This window comes from Parasteatoda tepidariorum, chromosome 4 (genome assembly GCF_982258835.1).
Source record: "Parasteatoda tepidariorum strain Cologne lab strain chromosome 4, Ptep-v5.0, whole genome shotgun sequence".
Lineage (NCBI taxonomy): Eukaryota > Metazoa > Arthropoda > Arachnida > Araneae > Theridiidae > Parasteatoda > Parasteatoda tepidariorum.
The window spans coordinates 15,112,852-15,132,125 of record NC_141758.1 but is presented as its reverse complement, the minus strand read 5'-3'; the positions used below and the strand labels follow the sequence as shown (position 1 = coordinate 15,132,125).

Below are 19,274 nucleotides of genomic sequence, written 5' to 3'. Positions count from 1 at the left end.
AATAACACTATGAGATACATTTCAAATTGCTCTTTTTGAAAATTTATGAAAAGTATCGTCCGAATATACTTTCGATAGTAAAATAGTAATAAAAATTACTCCACTTTCTGCAAAATTCTAATAAATTGGTAGCGAATTGAACATTGATCCATGTTGTATAGGGAAAATTAATTAATTTTTATTTTTGTAGCACAAAAATAAAAACTCTGAATAACACATGAGCTAATGATCGGAATTAGACTTCAGAACTGATCTTAAAGATTCAGGGGCCAAGATTAAATTTGCATTAATTAATTGCACTCATTAATTAGTGTGCAGTAGACAATATTTTAAGAAACAAAATCAGTAATATAACGCTTTATTAAGTTTCTCTTCCGTTAAATTCGATTTCTGTCCAATTCCCGTAGTATGGTCAAGAGAGCGATCAAAAGTTTATTTTTCTTAATTTCAATGTTATGTTTTGCATGTTTCGCAATATCTCAATGAATTTTCAAGCTCATCAAAAAATTTTATACAAAATTATTAAATTTGTTTACCCAAGGATTATTCTATGCAAAAAGTAGCTTTAAATAATTTTTTTATAATTTATCATTATTTTTGCGAAAACATTTCAGAAATTTTGAATTTTAAGGTATATGAATCATTGAATCATTTTAAAAAGTGAACTTTTAAATAAAAAAAGTATACTACTTCCTTTCACGTGACAAATGTTGAAATATAAATGAAGTAGTTTAAATTTTATAAACTACCGTTTCAGAAAATAAAATAAATTTAATAAAATTTTTAATTTTTTTCAAATTTTCATTATCTATTTATTAATTTAGAATTTAAAAAAGGTATCTGTCAGCAATACGTTTTGCTGGTGGATACTGAAAATAAAAAAAGGAAAATATTTCGGTATATTTGCAAGTTCACTGAAATGTTAAGAAGAAGTTTATTATTGTTTTTTACTTTTTATAAAATTGTGATAGTAATTAGTAAGGAAAAGGACTTTTCGTGAGTTCAGAGGAATGGTTGATTAGTATTCTTCTTTTAGATCTGAAAATTTCTTCTGTTCTCGTATCGCTCTTGAGCAGGTTTCTCAACAAATAAAAACGTGTTCAATTATAAACACAAATATAGATAATTAGGTCTGTCTGAAAGTTCAGTTCGCAAAAAACACGTATCATTTTCAGATATGCAAAAGGTGCATTTATTCACGCTATAATGAATTACATTTTTTCATCAATTGCATTAGATTTTTGACCGGAAATTTGGACATTATTCCGTCGATGAACTCGCAATCGGTTTCACTCCACAAGATACAGTTTTCATGCAATTTAATGATATATTTCTATTCAGAATTTTTTAAAATTTAATTTGTGTGCCTACTAAGAGTTCATACTTCTCTGCTACGTGGAAAGTGATAGGAAAAGATGTTTTGAAAAAGAATTAGATTTTTAATTATTACTAACATTACAGACTTCATGGTGTCAAAAGCGTTAATGATTAATTTACCAGAATTAAAATACATTAAACTAGCAGATGAGAATTGAAATATGGCAGGTCGTAGAGATTTGTATTTAAGTGTCGAAATTATTTGAGACGTTGAGGCCTGGATAAATTAGTCTAACTACTAGTAATCTAACTTTCCAGAATATTATTTTTGGATATGTAATGAGTGAAAGTGTTCCTATTGAAAGTCAGGGAAGGGTACATTGTATCTTCATTTTATATTTTTATTGCATAACAGTCGTTGAACAGCACACCCAATTTGTGTGTGTGTGGGGGGGGGGGGTAGTTTACGACTACTAATGTTTAATTCCGTATACTTGCAATTTTGAACACAATATTTAAGACAAGTGAACTTCTGGATCACTTTTGGCGAAAAGTGCCTACGTGGAGGACTTCTTGATGGAATTAACTCACAGTTGCGTGACACGGAGAGGAAAACCTCGAAAACCTCCCACGGTAAGCCTGATGGAAAGGGGACTCTAACCGATGATCTGCCTAAAACTGAGGATTTTTTACGTCAGCACTGAGGTCGATGCAAATCGGAGGCGGAATTTGTATCGACCAGCCATCGTTGGCATTCGAACCCGGTTCCTCTAGTTGGAAGTCGTGCGCTTTATCCCCTGAGCTATCACTCATCCACTGAGTCATCATTGAGCCACCATTCATTATAAATAATACAAGTATAAATAACGCTGCATGAAATTTTTGGGAAATAGAAGATGCGCAGATTAAGAACATGGAATAAAATATTAAAGGGAAGCACAGGGAGGTATATAGTAAAAATGCCGTTAAAAAATGACCAACCGTGTTTAGGGAAATCCAAGGATATTGCTCCTAAAAAATTAAATTCACTGTTGAAACGTTTTTTAAAGGAGCTTGATTATTTAGCATTGTGCCGGGAAGTTTTTCGCGAATATGAAAATATGAGTCATATGACAGAAATATCAGAGTGTGAAGAAGAAGTAGGAATGTATTATATACCGCATTTGGGAATTTATAATATGTAAAACCTTTTGTCTTTTTTTGAAATTTGAGCTGGAGACCTGGGCAGCGCAGCGGCCCCTATCCCATTCATCATGTTTCTCATATATGTGGTAGAATTTCAAGGAACTTTAGCTTTTTAACTGTTAGAACTTTAAGTTTTTCCAGATTTGAGGATAATAATTGAGAGCAAGGCAGCTTCAGCAGGCTGGCAGGCTTCTATTGTTAATACTGAGTATGTTTCTGTCGAGTCTCTAGTCTGTTTAAATTTTGATTTTTAAGAATGTTCAGTTATCAGCCCTGCGAGCAGTTGGGCAGGCAGGCGACCATTGACTTATATATTTGTTATTGACTTGTATATTTGTTATGCGTCCGTCCTCATACTCGTATATGGTAGTTATCTTAGCATCAGCCCCACGAGGGGCTCTAACTAATTCATCAGAGTGGGAATGAATAATAAATCGCCAAAGTGCATTACAATGAATGGGGATTGTTGGGATTCAGTAACATTCACTGACAGAAAATTAAAATAAAGTAGCGAGATGAAACAAACAAATTTAAGAGAGAGAAGAGGTTTTTGTGCCAGACTGCCTCGCCTTTTCTCTAGGTCCTGCTTCCGTTCGTTCGTTCGTTGTTTTAGAACTGGGCATCTAAGGCCTAAATGGCCCTTATCCCATTCATCATGAAATATCCCAAAGGGACATACATAAGAAAGTTGTATTGGTGGTTCGGAAAAGAACCTAAAATGCGATAAAATAATGAAAGGCATCATGAAAGATGTAGCAGGCTTGATGGTGCGGCTCCTCATCTATGTCTTTAGGGCTGGGAGCAGGGAGATGAGTAATGAGATGATTTTCTCGTCTTTCAAAAGTTCCTGAAGTTCTTTAATGATCCTTAGGAACTTCATTGCACTGCTGGGGGCATCTTGTGGTCTACGCGTGAAGGTGCGATGATTTCGCCTCGGATGAGCACCACAACCCGTAAAACAGGCCGGGTGATCGCCCTGACAATTAATGCATTTAGCCGGAAGGGAGAGAGGTTTCACGCACTGGTAGGTAAAATGTGCTCCTGCACATTTCATGCAGGCTGGATCACTTGAGCATGCTTTCTGTGTGTGTCCAAATTTTTGGCACTTGTGGCACTGGATGGCGTAACGCCCTCCGTTAAATTTCTCGATTTGGACTGGTAAGGACAGCAAATTCTTTGTGAAAATAAAGTCCCGATGTTCTGGGAAGTAATGAAATATCACTAGAAAAAGGGAGAGGAGCTTGTATCCGTTGTCATGCCTCTTTCTTAGTTGCTCTATCTTGATGGATCGTCGACCATTGTCCTCTATATCTTTCCGAAGATCTTCCATTCGGATGTCTACTATAGGTCCTGCTTCCGTCCAAGGCTGAAAGTCTATATATACCAAGACGGAAATGAGTAAAAATTGGTAAAAATATATGCTTCATTTTTAGCTTTTTTTTTCGGAGTTAATAAAATACCCATAACTGCCAAATTTTTTTAACGGATACAATTTATATATTGAATAGCTTCTTTCTCGAAGAAAAATTAACAGCAATGAGTTGTTTAGTGTTAAGAAAAGACTTACCCCTCCCAGAAAATTATCTTTCATTGATGTAGTTCTACTACTAGTGTTTTTTCTTTTCTGTCTCGCTTTCAGGCCTACGTCCGTCATAAAAGACGAAATTTCAAGTGAACTTAAACATTCAGAACAAAGTACTTACTGTGACTTATGAAACATTTATTGAAAAGTTAATTAACATTAGTAATAATTACACTAAAATAGTGCATGTTGTAAGCTATCTTTTCAGATTCGTTAGCAATCTGAGAAGTCCAACTGAAAAACGTTTACGAATTTCGACGTTCAAGGAAATTTGCCTAAGTGAATTATTCATAATAAAAGAAATTCAAAAACAAAAATTTCTAGAATAAATATGGAGTTAAATTCGTAAGAAAAATCTTCCTTGTGAAAGCAAATGAAATGCTTAAATCATATATTTTTTTTTGACAGAGATGGAGTACTGAGAGTCAAAGATAGAACAGGACATGCTAATGTCAGTTTTAACAGTGAATTTCCAATTATTCTACGAAAATTCATCAAGCAAATAAGCTCAATTTAGAAACCTACCATAAATGATATTTCTATTTAGGTCCTACTGCTTTACTACATTACGTCAGACAAAAATTTTGGTACGAGTAAAGCAATGAGTAGGAAAGTTGTGCATGATAGTGTAAAATGTGTTAAACTCATAGGAGTTGAAAAATTAATGTGTAATTTGCCTAGAGAGAGAGGAAGGGGGCAGAGAGAAATACCTTGCTTCCCATTTAATTGCTAGAGTAGAGCAGGAATATAGTTTGACTAAAATAAGAACTCCTCCAGATATTCGTCTGTTCCTGTGACGGTGACTATGGTAACGAGGTGTGACTATTTTAAGTAGGTTTGGGGGTCACAGTTTTGGAGTGGTATCGTCTCGGGTTGGTTTCGATTAAGGGAATCTCTTCGGTCTATTGTGTTAGTCCTAGAGTGAAACTACCTGCCCTAAAATGCGCCATTCTTGTTTCCATAGCACCAGATGGCCTCAGACTTTGTGGCGGGAGGAGTTCTTTGCTTAGACAAACTATAGTTTTGTGGTCTATTCCTTATTAAATATAAACATCAAAGGAGAGGAATTTATCATAATACTTTGTATGCTTAGAGACAAACGGTGCTCACCTGAAATTTGACAGATTTAACACCAGAGGCTTTTGCAGCATGTTTAAAAAAATTTGTGGCTCACAGAGGTATATGCCTAAAATTATTTTCAGATAATGCCACAAATTTCCTCGGAGCGAATAAAGAGCCTTCTAAGTTACAAAATTTAATTATAAAACCAGACGAAGGACTTCAAAATTATATGTCAATTCAATGTGGAACTTCCTTCCACCTAGAGCTCCCAAATTTGGTAGCCTCTAAAGTGCAGTTAAGCCATTTTAATATAATTTTAAAGTGGTTTTAGGAAATTCCAGAATGATCTACAAAAAAATTCCTAACAGCGGTTACCCAAATAGAAGCATTTCTCAACTCCAGACTGCTTGCACGTCTGTCATCCGATACTGATGCGTATGATGTCTTTACTCCTGTCCATTTTCTAATTGGTAGACCTTTAAATCCTTTTGCAGAACTAAATTTAGTTGAGGTGAAAGATAATCGATTATACAACTGGCAAAGACTGGGAAAAAAATTATTCAAGTATTTTTGTGTGGAAGAAATAGCAAATACAGTGTCTTAATAATTTGCAACAGAGGTCAAAGCGGATTGTAGAAAAAAGCATTGTAAAAATCATTGAGTTCATACTTCTAAAAGATGAAAATCTACACCCTCAAAAATGGGCATTGGGGAGAATTATTGAGCTTTATTTTGGTAAAGGCAAACGGGTGAGAGCAGTTGAAGTAAAAACCCAGTCTGAAATTTATTAGCGCTCGATATCTAAAATTGTATTTTACCTTTTAATGAGTTATCTTGTAAAGAATGTTGTATTAATGAGTAATCTTGTAAAGTGTATTTTTTAATAAGTAGTTTAATTTTATTTTTATATTATTATTGCTTTTTATTTAACTGTGAATTAATCGCCAAGCCCTCATGCGGTGAATATTGTGAAAATTCTGTGTAAAATTATAAAATGTGACGAGAGATCGCATAGAGAGAGAAGGAGATATTGAGTAAACATGAGAATTAAAATAAAAGCTAATACAGTGTGTGAGCGTCATTAATTATTACGAGAGAGAGAAAAGCTTTCACTCGAATATTTTTCGCAGATGTTTGAGAGTCCAGAACATGGCTCCTTTTTTAAAAGATTAAGGTAGGTTAAGGGGTCTGTCTAATTAGGTCGGAAAAGGTTTCAAACGCGTTTTGCGTCCATAATAATATAATAACGTGAAAGTCATTGGAAAGGGCAACAAATAACAATAAATTAAAAAAAGATAATAAAGTAAGTATTAGAGCTTTATTAATTGCGTCGATTTGTGCGTTATTTATTTTGTGCACAATTTCGTAAATACCTTTGTGAATTTTATAGCATCATATGATAATTTCTAATATGCTTGTAATGACATCGTTATATTCCTTTTTAAGTAATTTACAAGTGAATAGTTTTATATAGAGGGGAAAAATAAACATTATTGTTTGCTTGTGCGATGTTTGAAATTGTTCAACATTTTCAAGAAAGCTTACCCACTTTTTAAATTTCAATATTATGATATGATTACTTTGTAAATGTCATTGTGCCACCTTGACTCGGAGGAGGATAAATGCAAGACAATCACTATCTGCACAGAACAAAATCTCATTAACTGTAACTTGATGGGGGAAATCCGGTTTTCTATAAATTTATTAAATCATGAGTCAGATATGACTTTTCTCCAACGAAGAATTTCCTCTCATGGTTGAGCGAACGTCCATGCATTCACAGTTATGCCAACTGCTCCGTTTTCAGGAATAGTTTTAATAAAATGGTAGCAAATTTTATAGTAAAATTCGTTAGAGATGGACCGTTACGCCTACTTTTTAATGGAGTAACCAGTAGATAGAAGCGGAAACGTAATAGATGCACCAGAGTACCTGGCCAAAAAGGCCACCTCCGTAAATTATATGATAACAAATTGAATCAAAGGCCATTGATGCTGAAATTATTTGGGTTAGTAAACTTATTGTTAGGTAGTTAAATAATGTTGCGGAAAAAGAAGAAGATAACACAGAGAGGTAATAACATAAACAAACAAATGAAGTCATTAGTCTTTAAAAGAAAATATATTATATTGTTTATTTAATATTAATAATTAACGTTGCATTCTATATGATACTTATAATTTTTGATATCTAGTGGTGAAAAAATTACTTAAAAGGAAATATAATAAACTAAAGGTAACTTGAATTTCGCTACCAATAGAAATTTTTCAAAGCGGGGCAAGTTGGCTTCTCCACAAATAAAATACTTTCAAATTACGCATTTACCAGCATATTTTCATGCTAGTAAAACTTTTCAATTGCATACAACTTAGAGGCAGTCAACAGTCCAATTTCCTGACAAAAAAATTTATATAATAAATAATTTCTGGGAAAAAGTGATAAATAAAAACTATCGATTAATATCTCAAACCAAAGACTTACATTATTTTGCAAAATTCGAAAAAAAAAAAATTAAAGCTGATACAAAGTGATCGCGAATCGATTTATAGTTTCAGTTTTACATACATACAATCAGTTTAATTAACAATAATATTATTTACATATAACTTTTAGTTACTATTTCAAACTATAATCAAATAAGTGGTGCAAATCAAAATTTTATATAACATTGTTTTAGCAGATATATATTATTTGACAGCACATTGAAACACTAAACTGTATGTTCATACAAATGATCCAGACAATGTTGTACAATAGTTGATTCAATCCACTTGTTCACATAAATAAATATAGTTATCTGTAGTAAGATATATTAAAACAAATATAGTAACGTCTTCAGCCTATACTTTTAGTATAATTTTGAAAGAATATCATAAAGATTATCTCTTTAATTCATTTTTTATTGGTTTTCGATCCTATATAACTATATAAAATCAGAAAAAATGCTTTCTTTCACACTTTATATTCTACATTAAGGGGCAAACGAAATCACAGCTTTAGGTAAGTTAATTAAAGTTTAGTTTAAAAGAGTTGCCACTCTATTGCTAGGACATGCAAAATATTAAAAAAGCGTAGTATTTTTAAAAAAAAAATGCTACAAATTGGCTACGTTCTCCAATTTATAGTATACAATAGTGAAAAAGGATTACTAGAGTCGGGGGTCTCAGGGGATAGAGTGCTCGCCCTGCAATAAGGTGTGTTGAGGTTTGAGTTCGAGATTAGTTAGATTGTTTGATTTTCCTGTGCTGGCAACATCTTATTGTTTTATATTCTTTTTGATGTAAATAAAAGTTAAGTTTTCAGTTTGTTCTATGTGACTTTCAGTCTGATTTGCCCTCAACAAAATCCAACATTTGGTGCCGAAATAACTCGGTAAGTCATACTGAATTTGTTATAATTACTTTCGTCATAAATCTGAATTGGAATGGCTACCGGTAGTGAAAAACTTGTAATATTTAAACGCAAACGAACAACGCTACGTACCGCCATTACGAAACTAACGACGAAATTGAACGATGCTGCTAGTACACAAACTGAAAAGGAATACAACATTGAACGTTTACAAGATAAAATTAAAGAATTAACCTTGGCAGACGATGAAATACATAATTTTTTAAATGATGAAGAATATCAGGAAGACATAATAGAATGCGAAAGATACACAGAAAATGCTCATTTGGCGTTATTTAATTTCAAAAGAACAGCGAATCGGAACACGAATTCAATTTCTGAAACATCGCCAACAGCTGCCAATATAAATAATTTTTCGTCTTCGCCTTCAAATGTTACAGTAAAGTTGCCTACAATAAAAATAAATACGTTTTACGGCGAAATTGAGGAATTCCATAGTTTTTGGGAGCGTTTTGAAAATTGTATCGACAAAAACGAAAGTTTATCGCTGATTGACAAGCATGTTTTTTTGCGGGGATATTTAGATGGAGAAGCAAAACGAATAGTTGATGGAATTAATATAACTGCAGAAACATATGCAACAACAAAGAATATTTTGAAATCTAAATATGGCGATAAAGATAAAATAATACAGGCTCATCTCGCTTATTTAGAAAACCTAAAACCTGTCAAAAATCACTCTCCAGCAGCAATAAATGAGTTATATATTGATTGTAATCGAAGAATACAGGCTTTAGATGCTGTAGGAGAAAAAACTCAATCATACGGAAGAATTTTGGCTCCTAAAATACTTCGTGCTTTTCCTCATGAAATCTGTCGTAACTGGATTGTGCATGCCAAACGTGAAAATTTTGGTGAAAGCGATATTTCAAAATTAATGAAATTTTTATCAGAAGAGGTAGAGGGATCAATTACTGCAAGTAATATTAAAGGTTCACTTGCTCCAGACTATCCTATTAAATCCTCCTTAGGAAATTTTAACGTGAATTCTAAATCAGTTACCAAAAGTAAAATAATGTCACCCTTTTGTCCTTTCTGTGAAACCGTCGGACATTGGCCTCAACAGTGCAATGTTGTAACGGACATAGACGTGCGCATACAGAAATTGAAGACTAGTAATAGATGTTTTTTGTGCACTAACCGAGGACATACCAAAAAAAATTGCCCCCGAAGAGAAAAATTTCGCTGTGCCAAATGCAAGAGAAAACACCATACATCAATATGCAAACCTCTAACCAATGAGCAGCCTGTGGCTACATCTACAAACAAAATTGATGTATCGCCTTCCAATTTCGTTCATTTGCAAACTGCACGAGTTTTCATTACTGGGCCCACTGGGATTACAAAATTGACACGTTGTCTATTGGATGGTGGAAGTCAATCTAGTTTCGTTTCTTCTAATCTTGTGGATACTTTAAAACTTCCAGTAATTTCAACCAGACATTTGGACATTCAAGCCTTTGAATCCCCAGCTAATGTTGGCTACATGCGAAGACAAGTCAAATTTCAGTTATCAAGTATCTGGGACAAATCTAAAGTTAATGTTACTGCATTTGAAAGCTCCAACGAATATGCATCACACCTACCTTCATCAACGGATGTTTCACTTTTTGCTAAAAACAAGCAAATGAAACTTGCTGATCCAGATGATTCATTGTCGAACTTACCAATTGAGATTTTAATCGGTGCAGATTACTACTGGATTGTTATGAATTCTGAAGCTCCAGTCAGACTGTCGGATTCTCTGGCATTGGTCCCATCAAGTTTTGGTTGGGTACTTAGTGGAACTCTATCACACGCAACAGTTTCCTTCATTTCAACGGTTCATAATGTTGATGTGGATACTTCAACTCAGGAATTAGATAATTTGGTACGGTATTTCTGGAACTTAGAGAGCATTGGCATACAACCAACACAAGAAAAAATAAGTCCTCACAACTCTGAACTCTTAACGAACTTTCATCAATCTTTTGAAATCATCGATGGTAGAAGAGTTGTAAAATTGCCTTGGAAACCAGAAGTTCAACTTTCGTCGAACAATTATGAAGTAGCAATTCAACGATTTAAATCTTTAACAAGGAAAATGCATGCAAATTCAGAATTCAAAGAAAAATATATTGAACACATGCAAGATTACATTGATAAAAAACACGTTGAAGTTGTCTCAGAAACACATAATGAAGAACGTTTATATTACTTGCCCCATCACGCTGTAAAGAAAATCACAAATGGAGAAACTAAGCGGCGTATAGTTTTTGATGCATCTTCACATTCTCCAGGTCACCCATCTTTGAACGACGCTCTTGAAGTAGGACCAAATCTTCTTCCCGATATCTTAGCCACATTGTTGAGATTTCGACTTTCTAAAATAGCAATCACTAGTGATGGGCGACAAGCATTTCTGCAGCTGATTCTAGCAGAAGAAGACAGAGATGCAACACGATTTATTTGGTACAATACTGCATATACTCCTGATGGGAAACTCTGCACTGAAGATAAAATTGTAACCTATCGATTCACACGTCTTCCATTTGGACTCGTCTCTAGTCCATTTTTATTAGCAGCTTCTCTTCGCGAATTGGCTACAAAACACAAACAAGCATATCCTACAGCAACTAGACACATTGAGAATAACACCTATATGGATGATTTTGTAACCGGAACGTCTACGGATACTGAAGCTCTGATTCTTTACCAAGAACTGCAGCAACTTACATCACTTATTAGCCTACCATTAGACAAATGGACTACAAATTCTAAGATTTTGAAAGATATGTGGAAACAAGAAAACGTCTCGTTTAAGGATATTACGCAAGTCTTGGGTGTTAAATGGGATACTAACAGTGATATTTTTCAAATTGATGTGCAGACAAAAATTGTTCAAGCATGTAAAGAACCAGTAACAAAACGCTTACTACTGAAGTTGATGTCAAAGTTTTACGATCCTCTAGGCTTGTTTGCTCCAGTTACAGTAGTTGTGAAGATATTATTTCAAGATACATGGCTTAGTGGTATTCAGTGGGATGAACTATTACCTCCATCTGTAGCACAGCAGTGGCACAAGTGGATAAATGAATTACACTATCTGAATGAAATATGCATCCCAAGATGGATTGGCTTTTCCGAAAATTCCGACGTTACCATACATGTGTTTTGCGACGCTTCGGAACGTGCATATGGTGCTTGCTTGTACGCTTGTCACGCAGATGATATTTCTACTGAGATCCATCTCATTTGCAGTCGAAATAAACTAGCCCCAATCAAAAGGGTCACCCTTCCGAGACTTGAATTGTTAGCTGCACTACTAGGAGCTCGCCTACTCCAGTATTTTTGCAAGGAAACGAACATAAATTCCCACACTGCCATACTATGGAGCGATTCTACTGTAGCTTTAAGTTGGATAAAGGGAAATCCCAACCTTTGGAAAACATTTGTCTGCAACAGAACAACAGAAATCCTTCAAAACACTACTTCAGCACAATGGCGCCATTGTCCCGGTACAGATAACCCTGCGGATCATCTTACTCGTGGTACCTTTCCATCACAGTTATCGATTTTAGAATCTTGGTGGCACGGTCCGAAATGGCTAAAACATGATCCTGAAACTTGGCCTATCAAAGTTTTATCTACACGTACACAGCCTTTAGTTGACGCTGAATCACGGAAAATCAAATTTCAATCCTCCTACGTTGCAACTACAGAACCCATCATAGACATATCTCGTTATAGTTCTTATACGAAACTTCTTCGTGTGACTGCCTGGATACTACGTTTTGTATACAACTGTAAGACTCAGCAACGCACAGCTCATGAACTGAATTGTAATGAAATAGAGAAAGCTAAAAACTATTGGATACAGACTGTACAGAATCAATGTTTCTCAGCTGAAATAAATGCCTTAAAAGCGGAACGTCCCCTGCCGAAAAAATCCAAAATTTCCTGTTTCAATCCCTTTCTCGAAGATAATTATTTACGCCTTGGGGGAAGGCTGCAATTTTCAAACATTTCTTCTGACACTCGACACCCTTTATTGCTCGATGGTAAACACTATTTTGTCCACCTTTTGATCCAGCATACTCACATACAACTTCACCATTTAGGTGTGCGTATAATCCTGTCCGAGTTACGTTCAACCTTCTGGATTTTAAGAGGACGTCAAGCAATAAAGCAAGTTATTCACAAATGCCTACCTTGCAAGCTGTTCAAAGCGAAATGCGGAAAACAAATCGAAGCTCCTTTACCTCCTAAAAGAGTTGTACCTTCTGCTCCATTTACTACCACAGGAATTGATTTTGCTGGACCCGTGAATATTCGATGTTTGAAATCAAGAGACACAGCCTACATAACACTATTTACTTGTGCAACAACACGTGCATTACACATCGAACTTGTGTCGGATCTTACCACAGACAAATTTCTTTTGGCACTACAGCGTTTTGTTGGCAGCAGAGGACTCCCAAACACAATCTATACCGACAATGCTACCACTTTTCATGCAGAAAATAAGGACTTGATTCTGCTATGGCAAGTTCTGTCATCAGCTAAAACTCAGCAATATTATGCCCAAAATGGCATAACTTGGAAATTTATCGCCCCACGAGCGGCTTGGTGGGGAGGCTGGTGGGAGCGCCCAGTAGGAGTTGCATGTGGAAGAAAGCTAGAGTGGTGAACTTGCATGAAGGACGAGATGGAAAAATAAGATCCTGTGAGCTGAGAGTTAATGGTCACATTATAACCCGTCAGGTAGCTCTGGTCATCCCCCTCGAGGTCGACCAGGGTGGGGAGGATGTTGAGGTTTGAGTTCAAGATTAGTTAGATAGTTTGATTTTCCTGTGCTGGCAACATCTTATTGTTTTATATTCTTTTTGATGTAAATAAAAGTTAAGTTTTCAGTTTGTTCTATGTGACTTTCAGTCTGATTTGCCCTCAACAAAATCCAACAAGGTGAGCCGGGTTCGAATTACACGCTCGGTCGCAAACAAACACAGTAGTAACGTAAAATATCCTCAGTGGTAGACAGATTAGGGAAGTTTTCGTGCTTATTCTCTTCATATAACGTAAATCAGGATTAGTTAGTTTTATCAAAAAATCCTCTACGACGACAAATTTTTTCCAATACGTGATCCTGGAATTCCCTTGTCTTCTGGATTGGGTTCAAAATTAGAAGACTACGAAGTTGAACATTGGTTGTGGTAAACTCAAAAATGGGCCGGCAACTAAAAGGAATCACAACTAACTCGAAAATGACATCTGAAAGAGCTTATTTTTCTACATAATAATTAAGAAATTCTTAGCTTATGAGGTAATAGTTATTAAGAAAACATCAGATGAATTCTACTAAGAACTAACATTGGAAGCGGCTGAGGAGATTTTTGAGTAGCGACTAGCCTTGATTCACCTCCATGGTGGTCATGCACTAAATGTATCGACTTCCTTAAATAATTATTTATAATTTATTATTATTTTTGTGAAAGCGTTTCAAAAAATTTTGAATTTTAAGGTATATGAATTATAAAATCATTTTAAGAAATGTAATTTTAAATAAATAAAAAAAAACACACACACTGCCTCCTTTTACGAAACAAATGTTGAGATAGAAATGTGGTAGTTCAAATTTTGAAATTACCGTTTCAGAAAATAAAATATATTTAATATAAGTTTTGATTTCGATTGAGCACTACTCAACATATCTACCAAACATGAGAAATCAAAGACCGGACATTCTTGATTTCGCTGTTTCCAACTTGAATACACCCATAGCAGCTGACGTTATAAATGCATTATCTTCTGATCACCTTCCAGTCTACATCTCGATTGGGATATCCTTAACACTGGCGAGTAAGCAGATCACTAGAACCGACTGGAATCTTTTTCAAAATATTCTCACATTAAATAAACCAAACCTTGCAGCTCTAAAGAGTACCGAAGAAATTGATACACAAATTACAATTCTTCAGAATGATATAATAACGGCCTATAATAAATCAACTGTATCAAAAAAACTCGCTTCAAATTACCTTAAACTTCCATCCGAAATCAAGTTTTTAATCAAACAAAGAAACTGGTGCCGAAAGAAATACCAAAAAACTTCTGATCCAGACTACAGAGAAGAGATGATTAATCTTAACAAGCAAATACACAAGAAATGCCGTTATTACAGAAGAAGACAATGGGGAGACAAAATTGAATCGCTCAGTACGGAGGATAATTCTGTCTGGAGAATGATAAAATCACTTCAAGCCACACCTCAAGTGGATAAACCTTTACATAAAGATACCGGGTATGTCTTCACAGCTCAAGATAAAGCTGAAACTTTTGCTGACTCTCCAGAAAAACAATTTTCTCCAAACCCGGATTTCAATCTGAACAATCACAACATGGTTATCGAAGATATTAAGCAATTCAACGTAATGCATTCATCTCCAGAGATAATTGAACCGACCAACACGGAAGAAGTTATGAACCACATCAAAAAACTAAAAATAAAAACAGCTCCTGGTTGTGATAATATCAAAAACAAGATGATCAAGCTACTACCAAAACAGTACATAAAACTAATAGTTCATATCTACAATGCTTGCTTTACCTTAAACTACTTCCCTGATGCCTGGAAGAATGCAAACGTCATACTTTTCCTTAAACCCAGCAAAGATCCTACTTTACCTGAAAGTTACAGACCCATCAGTCTTTTGTGCAACTTAGGAAAGCTCATGGAAAAAATTATCTACACAAGGATCAAGCCTCACCTTACTTCACTACCAGATGAGCAGTATGGCTTTCGGAAGCATCTTGACACAACCAAACAGCTCCTCAGAATTGTCGACTATATTGGACGTGGACTCCATAACAAACAGAGTTCAGCACTACTGATGCTAGATATTGCAAAGGCTTTCGACCGAGTTTGGCATCAGGGTCTCATCTTCAAGCTTATACAACTGAAATTCCCAACTGGTATCATTAAAATAATACAGGCCTACTTACATAATAGAACCTTTCAAGTTAACTTTAAAAATATGAAATCAACAAACAGGAAAATAACAGCAGGAGTACCTCAAGGAAGCATCCTTGGGCCCATACTATTCATATTATTTACCTACGACTTTCCCATCGACCGACAAGACTTTAACAGCATCACAGCACTTTTCGCAGATGATACAGGAATTGTCGTGAAGTCCAAAAATCCCAACATTGCCTTACAAAAACTCCAAGAAAAGATCACAGAAATAGAAACCTGGTGCCTAGACTGGAAGTTTAAAGTAAACGGCCAAAAATCGAAACTACTAATCATTCAACATAAAAGAAAAACGATCCTCCCTAAAAATCAAGTTGTACTCTTTAACGAAACGATACCCATAGTCAAAACAGCAAAATATCTTGGTCTTGTCATAAACAGCAAATTTAATTGGAACGATCACGTCAAAACAGTCATCAACAAAGCACAAACAGCCTGCCACAGATTACAAATCCTTCTTCAGAACCCTAAAATGGAGCTCAGACTTAAACGTTTACTTTACATCTCGATGATCCGTCCCATCCTGACTTATGCATCTCCAGCTTGGTGCAACATCTCTACATCACTCCTTAAAAAACTCAAAATATGCCAGAACAAAATCCTCAGGAAAATAACAAAAGCAAGATGGTTTATCCGCAATAAAAACATACATAGCGACCTCAACATAGATTTTTTAGATCATCACATTGCAAAGCAAAACTTCAGATTTTTTGAAAAGACCATATATTGTGACACCGCAGGATTCAACGAAATTTTTACGTTCGAAAACTTAACAGAAGACATAAACCTCAGGCCGATTGCAGCTCATTTTTGTAGTGACATAATTTTAACTAAAATACAAAATATTTGATTTCCTTTTATTCCAGTTACCAGAAAGAACCACCTTAAAGATTAAATACAAGATGAATGGGAAAAAGGCCGCTAACGGCCCCAGGCGCCCAGTTATATTTCGATGATGATGATGATGAAGCACTACTCAACGTGAAATAATTAAAGCATTTAATAAAGGTATCTCACAGCAATACATTTGGCTGGTGGTTACTAATAATAATAAGAGGAAAATACTTCTGAAAATTTTATATTTCATCGAAATGGTAAGACAGAATCCCAAAACATTTAGATTCTAAGTCTTCGGTTATATTCTCAAAACATTTGATCTCCCTGCTATTAAAGGTATCTGACAGCAATACATTTGCGTACCTGCCAACTTTTACACATTTGCAGTAAAATTTTATTTTTACATTTAAAATTTTTATCATTATTTAATATATATGTGGGGGCGGAGTTACAGACCATGTCAACCGTCATCTATGAAAAGGTACCCCGACATAAAGTCGAGTTAACATGTCTTATATACTAGTGAATTGTAGTTGTAATTTTGTAGTGGTAGATACGCTACAGTACTCCCCCACTAGAATTATATCTGTGATAGAATTCGATGAACGAATACCACTAGTTGATTTATTGCTGTTTTGTGAGAAGCCGGGAGAGCTGTATTAAGATCACTGTATTTTTTGAGGGCTGAATGTGAGAGGTGTATTAACTTCACGGTCGTAGTCGCTCCTCTGTTGCCGTTAGCAGTCGAGTAATCACAAGTATGCAAGCCGACGTTGTGCGTGATCGAGACGAGACTGAGTAGCAACAGCGTGAGGAGCTGGATAATGATGCAGTCACAAGTAGCAAGTCAACTGTTCAATGTGGACCATCCAACGAAGTGGGCGTTATTGCCGATGTAGGCGTATCCAGATCAAAGTGGGCGTTTTTTTGCCAAGGTAGGCGTGTTCACATCACGTCCGGGTCACCAATGTGGGGGCGGAGTTACAGACCATGTCAACCGTCATCTATGAAAAGGTACCCCGACATAAAGTCGAGTTAACATGTCTTATATACTAGTGAATTGTAGTTGTAATTTTGTAGTGGTAGATACGCTACATATATTTGATTAAATAAATTTATAATAAATTACAAAATATATTAAATAAATAATAGATCATTGATTAGATATAATTATGATTACAGGTTCAATAATTCGATAAAGTAAATCTTAACACTCAAAGTCCATGCAACCTTTCCACAATATTCAATACCTTTTGGGAACCGCTGCTTTAACGTATAAATCATCATTTTTAGAACTTAAATATTTTTACTTAATGACAAATCGATAATTCAAACATATATGTAAAATATACATTAATTACATACTTATGCATTAAAATGTTAAAGAAGCTTAATTTTTAGAAAATACTTAATATCTTGTATCTTGTACACAACCACTTATTAAAATGTTTCCCAACGACCATACTTGTTGGCAGCTATGCGTTCATACATTTCATATTTATAACAAATTAAAATAAAGATATATGTTATTAAGTTTTATTTAACATGACTCTGAAATTTTATTTAGAAAATTCACTATTGTATGCACCTTAAGAAATCAGATTAATTCCCGTATGAATTACAATTTGTTGTATAAATGACATATTAACCCCTAGAGAGTTAGTTTCAGCTGCAGGTTTTTCTGTATCATAGAAGAAACTAAAGGGGAAAAAAAAGAAAAAAGAACATCGCAGAAAGGGACCAACTCAAAGAGTATAGCTCGTAGATCCCTGGCAAAGATCTTCATGTTTTTTTATTTTTCCAGTTTAAAATCTATTTGGTTTCCTCGTCGATTGTATTTCGCGTGGAGATCACGATACGGAAATATCCCCAATAAAAATGCGAAAGAATGACTTTGACCAAACTTCTTTCGCTGTTATTAATAATAGCCCGTTAATGAGATAAATTTAATTAAAGTATTCATTTTAAATTGCTTATTTGGTTATTATTAGTATTGACAGGTTAGTATTAATAATAACCGATTATTCACACTGTAACATATACATGCTACAACTGATACATACTAGATCCTAGATTTCAGATGTAACCACTGCTACCTCCAGAAATTGCCTCGTTGGAGATTTCTGGGGTGTTGCGATTTTCTGGAGAACTTGTCCAATTCATAGAAGAAATTTATTTTAGACAACATGTGCTTATTAAAATTAACTATTTCGTTTGTTTTGTTTTTGAAAAGATAGTACGTGTTTTACTCTGCATACATTAAATGTTATAGAGAATTATTAATTTATTGAGAGAAAAATTACTAACCCATTATGGTGAAGACCGGAGTTTTTTTTTTAAAAAAAAAATACGTAACACTAGAATGTCCAATAAGTTTTTTTCTGAATAGTTTAAATTTTGAAATTCAAAATTTTTTTTTTTGGATTGTTAACAAAATATTTCGTTAATTTTTTCATTTATTATGAACATTATAATATTACAATAGTTTGAATTTTTTAGAGAAATCGATGAAAAGTTATTCTCTGCTTCAAAGTTTGAAGCAAATAATTATTCGCTTTAGTAAGGTATAGTAAGATTTTCAAAATAAATAAAGATATAAATACATAATAATTAAAAAAGATTAAAGATATAATAAATAAAGATTTAAATTGGAATGCCCACATCATTGAAAACAATGCTAAAGCCTTCATTAATTAAACTAAAACTAAAATGCACACCCAAAAATGTTACTTACAAGCAAACGTGTTGCAAATATCTAACGTACATAGAACAAATAATCACCTATACATCCACTACCTGGAGGGACATAACTAAAGTTCAAAGCAAAAAACTCAACTCATTCCAAATTAAATGCTCAGTAGAATGAGC

The 19,274-nt window shown here is 34.5% G+C and overlaps 1 protein-coding gene across 1 annotated transcript; it reads left to right on the top strand.

Moving 5' to 3' along the window:
• Nucleotides 1-9,434: 9,434 nt before the first annotated feature.
• LOC147810743 (uncharacterized) lies at nt 9,435-13,226 on the top strand. Its single transcript, XM_087162058.1, has 3 exons — nt 9,435-10,542; nt 10,690-12,378; nt 12,442-13,226. Exons 1-3 carry the CDS (start codon nt 9,435-9,437, stop codon nt 13,224-13,226), a joined length of 3,582 nt encoding a protein of 1,193 aa, XP_087018184.1.
• The last annotated feature ends 6,048 nt before the right edge of the window (nt 13,227-19,274 follow it).

Excerpts from the sequence above, each read along its gene's own strand:
- LOC147810743 (XM_087162058.1), top strand. The coding sequence starts at position 9,435 with ATGAAATTTTTATCAGAAGAGGTAGAGGGATCAATTACTGCAAGTAAT. Across the intron at positions 10,543-10,689 it reads ATCTTTTGAAATCATCGATG|ATTACATTGATAAAAAACAC; the intron begins GTAGAAGAGTTG and ends AACACATGCAAG. Across the intron at positions 12,379-12,441 it reads CACAGCTCATGAACTGAATT|CTGAAATAAATGCCTTAAAA; the intron begins GTAATGAAATAG and ends AATGTTTCTCAG.